Here is an 11,516-nt window from a genome sequence, read left to right as displayed (position 1 = left end):
ATTTCTCTCTCAATATACGCTAGTGTTTGTTCATATAACTTGTGCTTCTGATTCTTTCATCTTTAATAGTTTGAGTATAGGTTCTTGAGAGTTATAGTAAGATTCGATTGTATTGAGTGTCTGAGTGGAATTGTAGTGAGTCCTATTTTGTAAATTCGTTAAAACCAATTTATTCTTATATAATAAAAATTGTTGATGTTGTAAAGTTTGTGTTTATTAATCAATTTCTAGTTTCTTTTGAAAACATATATTTTGTAAATTTCTTAAGCAAAAAATCAACTCCTAACTTTTTATAACACTTTGAGCCCTTACTTTACATACACATGTCTCATATTTTATTCAAAAGAAAAAAGTCATACACACATGACATTGTTTTTCACGTACTCTTTTTAGAAAAATATTAGTAAAAACGTTCATTGATGCATACAATAATACCATAAACCAAATTTAGGTTTATAGACTATCTCAACGCCGAAACTTGCAAGCAGTTTTTAACTCCTCTGGTGGTGCTGAGTCCTGAGCAAACCCATTGTCGACCCATGCCGAGTATCCACCAGCCATATTCTTCACATTCTTGTAGCCCTACACGCATATAAATATGTCATATATACAGATATATATCATCAGAGAAGAAAGATATATAATACATACAACATATATATACAATCAGCATATATAAAATATATAATCATAATGTTTGAGGAGCCTATCAATTGAAAATGGTAAATGGAAAGAAAGGTTTAATAACATACGGCGATAAGAAGGTCCACAGAAGCTTTAAGAGATCTCCCTCCACTGTTGCAAGCCTTTAACATACAAGATAAAAAGAAAATGTTGTGTTTGTTTTATAAAAAAATTGAAGAAGTTTATGTATTCATTTTCAAACGAAAAATGTACTACTTATTATTCTGAGAAAAATACCACAACTAGTGAATCTTCCTTGTCACAAAGAGCCGAGACCTGAGCTACAAATTCAGGATTTTTAACCCTTCCTGTACATTGCAAGAATGCTTTAATGAATTACAAAAACGAACATATATATAAAAAGCAATAACATAGAAAAAGTTAGTCAAAATCATTTGTTCCTGTAAAAAAGAACTTTAAGGGCTGATTTAGTATAAAAATAAGTGTCACATAACTAAATAGATTAATGAAACATGTACATGATGTGGTGGAATTAATACGCACCTTCTTGTGTGATGAACATGTAAGGGATATTTATTGCATTGTCCACGTGACTCTTGTTGAATTCTTCATTGGTCCTGTTTTTTTTTTTTTTTTTAAGTTTTAGTACAAGTTAAAAATAAAACACATAAGGTGACAATTTGTATGTTTGTTTAAGAGGCTTGAAAACCATATTCATGAATATGAAACTTTTGTTGTTACATGTCTACATATTCTTAATTAGTAGTATTGTGTGTGACAAAAATGTATTTCAAACTTGTAATTTCTAATTATGATAACATATTTTTATTTCAACAGTTGATTTGTACCTCATGTTTTCTTTACCCAAAATATTTTCATCTTATGTTTCACTTAAAGTTTTTTTTTTTTTTACAAAAGGAGGTAAGTTTACTTTATCATATATGCTAAACAATTGTTTAACGATCTAATTTGGTTAGATGACGGAACTTATTAACATGCATAATAGTTAATTTTGAGGCAATTAAAAATGATCATATATAGCTTTATATACATGATTACATAATGAACCAAAAATATACATGTTCATAGATTTTTGGGGTGCTTGGTATGTACGTATGCACCCCTATGGTATAAATGTGGTTACGAGGGATAATTTAGTGAAAGAAAAAAAAAGTTATATTTTGAAATATGGTAAAAAAAAAAATTTATATATATATATATATATATATATATATATATATATATATATATATATATATATATATATATATATATATATATATATATATATATATATATATATATATATATATATATATATATATATATATATATATATATATATATATATAGTTCTCAAACTAAGGTAAAAAGTGTAATTAAACATAACAATTCAATATCTAGTGCCAAATTTTAACCCATTGATATATGGTTTTGGTGTGTAATTTTATCGGTTTGTTTTTTTGCTAACCTGACATCAAGATAACGATGACCGGAATCGATGAGAAGTTTTCTAGCATCATGTACATCCACTGTGACCACATCTTCAACACTGATAAACCATAAACACACAAACAATCATACATTAAACAAAACAAAAACAATAAAAACACAAAATAAGAAGGATGTGAACTAGGAATTAGGATCCAACCTCTTGGGCGCATCCATGGAAATCAACCCTCGATAGAACTATAAAAATATGTCTGATGCTTTCATCAATTTGTACCAACATAAGTTGACTTTTATAGCATCAAATTGACATTATTAAAAGATTTAATTTCTATTATTTATTATCAACAAAGAGTTGACAAATAGTTTTTATTCATAACTTAATTCCCAAGCCATTACCTTGTGATGTGTCCTATATTCAGAAAATAATTCGTTGAAATTTTTGTTATCTACTCATTAAAGTATTATAAATTCCTACAAAAGAAAAAGAAAAAAAAAAACTAATAGATCGAACACCCAACATATAACCCTGTTTAAAATAATTTGGATTCCTTTTGATGCAGCTCATGTTTTAAAGGTCATATAACCAAAGTCGTAACTAATAATCAGTCTCTTTATTTGGAAAACGTATTTTTAACAAAACCTGGTAAATTAAACAACCAACTTTATTTGTTTCTCTAGCAAAAAATTCCATTTTTTTATTCCTTCCAACCTATTCCTTTTCTTGGCAACTCTAAACTCAAAGATAAATCTAGTAAAAACACAAGAAAATTAGACTTGAGTCTCCATATCATTGATTTTTTTTTTTTTTTTTGTCATTTTTTTAGTTTAAAGTTGGATTTTGCGGCATTATCAAAGTTTTTGGTCACATTGAGATGGAAGCAAACAGACAACAAACTGTGTTGCTAGCTGGCTTTGGATTGCAAAACTATTTATTTAAAAGAATCTAAATACATAGATCGTGTAGTCATAAATATCAGTGTTTTGTATGACCTGTTAAACACTGTTGAAAAGTTCCACAACATCTAGTGATAGGAAACCAAATATATTAAATGCGAATAGTATACAAACACATGTTGGTTAGCTATGCAAGTTTTTTTCGTGTTTTGTCACTTTACATGAGACAACTTTTAAAACAATTTGTCCCCACAACAAACCCTCCACTTCTCAAACCAATAAGAGGGGAAACCTGGTTATAACAAGTTCATTATTATCAGATCGAAACTATTTAAAATATAATGGGTTGAGGGTTAAGTTCAAGTCCTGTTTGGGACATATACGAGTAGGGTAATAATATGCTCAAAAGAGAATCTTTTATTTGACAGACATATTTTTGATAATCAACATTAACCTACCAATTATTCTAGAAGGATTCATTGCTACATTCGCATTACAATCACTTGGATCCATGAGTTTAGTTACTTTCTCCCGTTCTCCTTTTGACTTAATGAAAGGCTGAAAGGCTGAACCAGAAGAGGCATGAGAAAACTGATGATTATTTACTGATCTAGAAGAAGATATAATGGTTGTCTTGAATGTAACTAAATTGTCAACAGTATTTAGGACAATCGTTTTGGGCTTGAAGCACAAGAGGAAGTCACTCTCATCATCCTCCATAGCAGGTTCATTAAGATCAAATAATGGTTGTTGTTCTCTTGAATCCATTTGTCAAATACACAAAACTTTGAATCTTGGAAATAAATGGAAACAAAATAAGCTCTGCAACCAAATTTAAGAAAAAAGAAACACGAAAGTATTTAAATGAATTAAAACCTCAAACAATAATGGAACTGCATACAACGGTAATAAAAGTACAATAACCATCATTATTGATGAAGCTTTTTAGATGTCGTATATCATATATGAATAAATGCAACCAATACAAAGCTTGATTGGTAAATTCGGAAAGAGATCAAACACTCATGATAACATTGTGTATATGGATATCACAAGGCGAACTACCCTAGCACACTCAATTATATATCACACTAACGAACAATTGAATTCAATTCAAGTGTGAAAATAGACATAAAATAGAAAAAGAAACAGAAACAATTAAAAAAAATAATTATCTTAGTGAAATGAAGGGGATGCATAATTGATGAACGATTAAGTGATTATGGAGAATTCATGGAAATGTCAAGTTGATTAATCAACAAAGTGATACACACATTTTATATATGATTATGGAAAGATAAACTCACCTCGGGAATTATGTCTGAATCTGATAAAGGTGTATTTGGGAACCCAGACTGAAATTATGCCTCTCAAGTCTCTGAATCTGATGGATTGGGGCGAGTCTTGAACCAGATTCTAACTATTCAGAGTAAATTACACTAATGGTCCCTTTGGTTTGGGATAGAATATGCCTTTGCTCCTTCTTTTAAAAAAATTGGATCCTTTTGGTTTTTTTTTTTTTTTTCTTTTTTGAAAAAAATATATATAATCTACTCCTAAACTACTACTTAAATTCACCTATGTCCACAACGGGATTTGAACCCTCAACCTCAAGAGGGAGGACAACACCGGATACCGTTGAGCTACCTTTCATTAAGTGACGCTATTAAATATTATCATACTGTAAGCTGATATCTCAACTTAGTTGTTCTGTTGATATTAGTTAGGAAGTGAGTCAGTGACGCTATTAAATATTATCATACTGTAAGTGTATGAACCATTATGTGAGTGATTAATATTCTCCTTTTCCGAGTCGAGTTTGCCAAACTTGTTGGGTTAATCGGATTCAAGTCTAGGGTTCTTTTTAGGAAAGTTGTCTTTTATTAATTCCCAATTTTAGATTAGGATTCAAAGTCTTTTATTTTATTGTTTTAGAAGTTTGAGTAGGTTTCAATTTCTTTAGTATAAGTAGGAGCGTATGTCGTCAGTTCTTTTGTTTCAATGAAATTCCAGTGCTTTTGTTTAACTTTGTGATCAAGTATCTTCTTTTTTTCTTTTCTTTTCTGTCCCTGTTTGAGTTCACACTTGCAACTTGCAACATCAAATTTGTTTATTGTTTTTATTGCACTTACAAAACTTGTACACATGGTTTCAAATCTACTTTTAAATATTCGTGTTTTATCGGATCAAATAGGTGAGCAAATGTGATAGATAGAGAAAGTGAATCATCATCAAAATGGATAAGCTCTGAATGTTACCGGAGCCCAATAAAGCAAGACAAATTGAAGCACCAAGTTGTCAATGCCTGTTTACATTGTGTGATTAAATTTTGTCTCAAAAAAGAGCCTACTGTATGAATCCAAAAATAATATGAAAAGATAAATCTTTTTTATTTTCAAGACATTTTATCGATAGCCAATGTTAACCTACCAACTATTACCGAATGACACATTGCTACTACACTCGCATTACAATTTACAATCACTTTGATCCTTGAATTCAGTTACTTTCAAATGTTAATTCTCATCATAGATAGAAGTTGACATTTCATTTGTCGTATACACAAACAGATTTCCACGAAGATTCAATGGAAAAGACCTCAAATCTTTGAATCTTTCAGATAAATGCAAACAATGATACAAATACATACATCACCATAAGGTAACGATATGAACAACCTTACTATTATGACTATGAGATGATGAAACGGGAAGATATAAATTATATTCATAATTAAAAGATACCATTCCCCATTACCAAAAAACCATACACAAAACCAAAACTTATAAATACCACATTCTAATTTAAATACAAACAAACAAAAAAACCAAATAAACATAAACATAATTACCTTCACCTAAACACCCTTCTAGTTTCTTCTCCGTTTGTCCGGTGGTGGGGTCCCACTCCCACCGCCCTTTCTTTTCCGGCCACTCTCCGGCACCCTATGCTGCCTATCACCACCATCCAACACCCCCACCTCCCCTTCCTCCACAGCCTCAAAATCCTCAACCTCATCACACCGATTCCGATTCCGTTTCTTTGTCTCAGATTCCCCACCCAATTCTATTCCATCTTCCAATTCCCTCTCGATCAAATCATCATCATCCATGGATTCCGACCTCCAATTCACATCACCGCCGCGTTCTTTCCTTCGTTTCTCAAAAGCCGCCCTGACTTTATCTTTATCGATCTTTTTCACCGCTTCCTTGGGGGACCGGAATCTGCATTCCGGGTTTTGATCGGATTCGTGATTCCGATCGTCGTCGTTTTCGACATCGGAATCGATGTCTTTATTATGATCTGTACTTCCATCGTCATTGCTTTGATTCCGGGATGTTCTTGGATGATCGGTTTTGGAAGTGGTGGTGGGGCCCACATGAGAGTTGCTGTCATTTGTGTTGTGTTCTTCATGTGCCTTTGGAGTAAATCCACCGCCACCTGTACTTCCGTCAAGGACTTCACTAGTTTGGGAAGGCGGGACCCGATTTTGTTCATATAGTTCCAGCATTTGGTTACTTACTTCTGCAATGATTAAATAAGACTAGTAGTTAATGAAGTATTTTATAAATGAGAAATTAACAGTTTATGGAAAACAAACATTTAAAAATTTATGGGTTTTCCATGACAAAAATGAACCGCTTAATAGAAAATACAGAAAAATGAGGCTTATTGCATTAAGTCCTAACATTTTGCAATTTGTCCTCATTTAAAAGACTAGAAAACGACTTAAAAGATAAAGTCATAAAAATGAGACTTTTCATTAAGTTCTAACTTTTACACATTTGTCCTCATTCAAAAATTGAAAGTTGTTTTCCAACATTAAATCCTTTTTGTTCAATGTAAGTTCTAAAATTTTCAAATCTGTCCTCATTTACAAATATTACAATGCAAAAAAGAAGGAGTAAATTACTGAAATCGTCCCTGTGGTTTGGTCAAAATTGCACGTTTGGTCCCTAACTTTTTTTTTTGCACTCGGATCGTCCCTGTGGTTTGATTTTGTTGCGTTTTTCGTCCCTATGGTTTGGTAAAAATTACATGTTTGGTCCCTAACTTTATGTATGTAAGGGACGAAAAATGCAACAAAATCAAACCACAGGGACGAAAAACGCAACAAAACCAAACCATAGGGACGATCCTAGTGCAAAAAAAAAGTTAGGGACCAAACGTGCAATTTTGACCAAACCACAGGGGCGATAAAAGAAATCCACATTTAACTTTACAGTTCAATTAGCTACTTTTACTCTTGAAATTTAGGGTTAAATATCATTTTTTTTCCTGAAAAAAACCTTATATTTTTTTCATTTTCCTGAAAAAACACTCTGCTTTTTATCTTTTTTTCTGAAAGACCCTCAACCTTTTAACATTTTTCAAAAAAGCTATCACATTTGACACGTTTTTTCGTCAAAAATTAAAATAATAATAATAATAATAATAATAATAAAACCTGCTAAAAGGGCCGAATCGAAAAAAATGGAAAAATGCAAGGTCTTTTTCAGGAAAAAAATAAAGTTGAGGTGTATATATATATATATATATATATATATATATATATATATATATATATATATATATATATAATAACAATAACAATTTAAGGGTCAAAAAGTATCACGATTTAATCACTGCAGAAAACAGTTAAGTGGATAATAATGAAAGCATATTATGGTTTTCTGTAGTCATACTAAAACCAAATAACAATGAAAAAATGGAAATTTTAAACAATAAAAAATAATTAAAAAAAAAAACTAACCTTCAAGCTGACGTGGAGTAACATTAAACTCCTGCCACCAAACCTTTTCACCATCTGAAGGCAATTTGACTTTAAGAAACTTAGCAGCAAGAAAAATAGCACCTGCTGCAATGTGGTGGGGCTTAAATTGCAAGCACAGGGATGTCCTAAGCCTGCAGTTGCATTGCACCCCCTTTTTTTTAATGTCAAAAAGACGAAAAAGTCCCTCCACCACACCCTCAACTCACTTTATTTTCTATATATAACATATAAAGGAATACAACAGCATTACCCATCATTGACAAAATTCCATGCCACCTGTGCAAGGGCCTGTTGGGAAACTTTGAACTTTTTTATTGCCTCCACAAGTGGCTTATATGGATGATGCACATTGAAGTCAAAAGCAAGTGTTGCAAGAACTACACGTTCTCCTATTAATATTATTTCCTTTTCTTCTTCATACACCTCCTGCATCATCAACAACAACAACAAGGGCATTTACGTCTTTTTTCCAGCCGAGAAATACCAATCAATTTACTTACCTTTTGTTTGATTCTTTGAAGTGCTTCAGGGTCTTTTTTGTGATTGATTTCATAGGAGACAAGGATAACATCTCTTAGAGGATGAGGAGTTTCTTCAACTTTTCCTGCAAGAAACATGCAGACTGTTGCAACTGTCTGCAATCTAAATATATTAGTTTATGTTCCATATTTTATTACAAAATTAAAAAATGGATTCCCCAAAATAGTGTAAAATGAAATAACTAACCCTCCTGTCATTCTTCGCATGAGACTGGCGAAGGAAGAAACGATGACAAAAGATAATGGCTGTAGCAATAGTTACTTGGGGCCTGCATGGACCATATCCAATTTATTATTTCAAAAAAAAAAAAAAAAAAAAAAACTAATGAGGAGGGCATTCATGTCTTTTGCACAGACAAGTTCCACACTCTTGTGTTCTCTTCTTCTATAATTATAGTTCCTTTTTTTATGTAAACTAATTAAATATTTATTTAATTTTACTAAATTCCTATGTGTGTGTGTGTATATATCTTAGTTTTATATACATAATCTTCAATGACAATAATGTCTTTAAAAAATTTCAAAACTTAAATTAAATTGTTTTCAGTTATTTTCCATGCAAAAGGCAAACTTTTTATGTGATATTGGAAATTATATGAATAAATAAACATAAAAAGAACAAGAAACAATGATCATACTATCATAGAGACATAAAAGGACTTACACTTGAAGTCTCATACCCAAGTCCTGAAGAAACGTGCAATAAGATTTGCGAAGATAAGTCTCCTTCTTCAAATCAATTCCATCTGATCTTGATGGTGAGTTTTCTTCTATTTCTTTCCTAGAAAAATACCATCGACCACCATTTTCCTCCACCTTATTATCACACTGTTTGTGGGGTCCACCTTCATGCATTCTAGAATGCATCAGATCACTGGACATCACAGTAGCCATTTGTGTCCCCTGTGATATCTTCCAATCAATCCAGGAATGAATCTGGAGTTCCCTTTAGTGAACAGGATACATAGCAATCGCCATCACCTACCTGTGTTGGAAGCAACTTCAATACACAACAAAAAGAAAACCATATGACCAGAATAATCTAAATACAGTAACATCAATTTCATTAAAACCAAATATCTACTAACACAATCAATGTATATCACTGTAAGTCTGTAACATGCATAAGATAACTTTTTGTGTAACACTTACATCATCCAAGAGATCTTAATGCGCTTAGTTTTGGATTTATTTTACTATTCTGGAGGTAGGGAACTATGAAAACTTGAAATTAATGAATATTACTGTAGCTACACAAATCCCGATATAGTATACATTGATAAGTTCATGAGTTTCAAATTATCATGAGTAAGGAAACATGTCCATCAACAACATTCATCTTTCAGATTCCCTTTTCAATAAGGTGAGTTATTAAAAGGTGATCCACTCATCTTATACAGAACTCAAAACAACATTGAAACCCAAGTAGGCATGTGACTGTGCAAATTGATTTTGGGAAAAGTAAAGTCCTTTATAAAGTGACTGTAATTGTTAATTTGCTAACCTAAAATCATTCCATGGAAGCTAATAGAAATCCTTCCACGGAACAAGAAGAGTTCAAACTCAATTCCACTAGTTATCAGGAAGAAAAGCCTACAAATAAAACGTACTTACATAATTAGAAACAAGAGAAACAAAACTATGTCTCGATTTTGAGAGCCCAAGAAAAAGGGTTTCATGCATAACATCGGATGCTCACGATTTTTTTATTTTTACAGAATTGGAATTACAACATCAAGATCGCGTAAATCATCTAACTTTCAGCACTTTAATCATCTCTAACATTCCTAATCACATGGTAAAAAAGGGAAAAAAAATGATCCAAAAAAAGAAATATTAGGGCACAAAAAGAAAGAACACTGAATATAAGATAATGTAACGATGATTTTAACTAACCGGAGACCAATGGAGAACTATCTCAGCAAGGTTCCGGCGGGACCGGCGTTTCCCTCGTCCGCTTGTACTCTCGGCCGTGCTACGTCTTTCCCGATTTGCAGAGGCGATCAGGTGAGAAAGTCGAATTCAATCGTGGTTCAAGAAAGGAAAGGGAGGGTTTATGATCAAGAAATAGTTAAATACATAAATAGTCCCTCTACTATTTCTTATATGCAGTTTTGTTGTTAGTTAAATATTATTGCTTGCTAAGTTTTGCTTATCAAGATTCAAGAAAAGGGGGATAATCCTAACCAATGTAAATTTAAGTCAAATCTGTACAAATTCTAAAATTTTATCTTGATTTACAAAAAAATCTCAAATTAAAATTTAGTTACGGAAAAAGATGAATTATCGGTAAAAATGATTTTGACCCTTTTTTTCCGGTTTACCGGTTTCATTACTTACTAGTTTCATTAAAGTCTCATTATTTTTACCATAATTTACAAATAAGTTTCAAACTAAAATTTAATAATGATTTAGCCATTTTCTCCATGTAACATATATTTTATCGATTTCATTGTTGATTTAGATACTTAATCATTAAATTAGCTGATAAGATAGATACAACAAGTTATATAATGTTACATTTACTGTAAAGTTTGATATTCATCTCATCATTTATGACTATGTACATAGGTCAGCAATGAAACCAATAAAATGTGTGCTTCCGGGAAAAAAAAATGACAGGAAATGAGTTGATGTGTGATGAGATGGATATATTGGGTTACATAAAATTAGATAGACGGTTTGAAATTTCTTATAAACGTAAAAAATGATACAGATGTTGCTAGTTTATATAATTATTGCAGTCTTCGTTGAATACATTTTATATTCAAAAAAAAATAAATAGTATATCAAGATATCAAGTTTTATGGTAAACATAGCATTATATAACCTAATATTTCTATCTCATCATTTCATTTAATGACTAAGCGTCCAGGTCAGCAATGAAAGCGGTAAAATGTATGTTATATGGAGAAAATGTTCAAATCATCACTAAATTTTAGTTTGTGACTTATTCGTAAATTAGTATAAAATAATTGGATTTTAATGAAACATGTAACTAATGAAACCGGTAAACCGGGAAAATATGGTCAAATCGTCATTTTTATCGTTAATTCATGTTTTTTCATAAACAAATTTTAGTTTGAGACTTTTTCATGAACTAGGGTAAAATTTTAGGACTTTTCTGGAGATTTCCTTAAATTTAATGCGTGTTTGGTTCATAGAGTTCGAATGAATTTAAATTTGAATTAAATTTTAGTAAATATTATGTT

The 11,516-nt window shown here is 31.3% G+C and overlaps 2 protein-coding genes and 1 long non-coding RNA gene across 5 annotated transcripts; all 3 read right to left on the bottom strand.

Annotated features, from left to right (window-relative positions):
* Positions 1–312: 312 nt before the first annotated feature.
* Positions 313–2,371, bottom strand: LOC111891887 (protein HIGH ARSENIC CONTENT 1, mitochondrial). The gene is made up of 6 exons (XM_023887952.2): positions 2,297–2,371; positions 2,117–2,197; positions 1,189–1,262; positions 922–992; positions 753–806; positions 313–582 (listed from the first exon to the last, which is right to left on the bottom strand). The coding sequence occupies exons 1-6, from the start codon at positions 2,311–2,313 to the stop codon at positions 466–468; spliced, it is 414 nt and encodes a 137-aa protein (XP_023743720.1). The 5' UTR covers positions 2,314–2,371; the 3' UTR covers positions 313–465.
* A 1,019-nt stretch (positions 2,372–3,390) lies between these two features.
* On the bottom strand, positions 3,391–4,423 carry LOC122198260 (uncharacterized). The gene is made up of 2 exons (XR_006192485.2): positions 4,299–4,423; positions 3,391–3,813 (listed from the first exon to the last, which is right to left on the bottom strand). It is a non-coding gene; the product is annotated as an uncharacterized LOC122198260 (long non-coding RNA).
* A 1,267-nt stretch (positions 4,424–5,690) lies between these two features.
* On the bottom strand, positions 5,691–10,358 carry LOC111891872 (cyclin-T1-3). Of its 3 annotated transcripts, XM_052764358.1 has the most exons (8): positions 10,201–10,342; positions 9,919–10,091; positions 8,969–9,289; positions 8,492–8,573; positions 8,266–8,400; positions 8,016–8,191; positions 7,745–7,896; positions 5,691–6,516 (listed from the first exon to the last, which is right to left on the bottom strand). In XM_052764358.1, the coding sequence occupies exons 3-8, from the start codon at positions 9,196–9,198 to the stop codon at positions 5,861–5,863; spliced, it is 1,431 nt and encodes a 476-aa protein (XP_052620318.1). In that variant the 5' UTR covers positions 9,199–9,289; positions 9,919–10,091; positions 10,201–10,342; the 3' UTR covers positions 5,691–5,860. The 3 variants fall into 3 exon arrangements, with proteins under 3 accessions (XP_052620318.1, XP_023743695.1, XP_023743696.1); XM_023887927.3 differs by lacking the exon at positions 9,919–10,091 and having other exon boundaries at positions 10,201–10,358; XM_023887928.3 differs by lacking the exon at positions 9,919–10,091 and having other exon boundaries at positions 8,969–9,304; positions 10,201–10,352.
* Between the last annotated feature and the right edge of the window lie 1,158 nt (positions 10,359–11,516).

Source organism: Lactuca sativa, chromosome 5 (genome assembly GCF_002870075.4).
Source record: "Lactuca sativa cultivar Salinas chromosome 5, Lsat_Salinas_v11, whole genome shotgun sequence".
Taxonomy (NCBI): domain Eukaryota; kingdom Viridiplantae; phylum Streptophyta; class Magnoliopsida; order Asterales; family Asteraceae; genus Lactuca; species Lactuca sativa.
The sequence above is the reverse complement of the archived record's forward strand: the minus strand, read 5'-3'. Positions and strand labels throughout refer to the sequence as shown.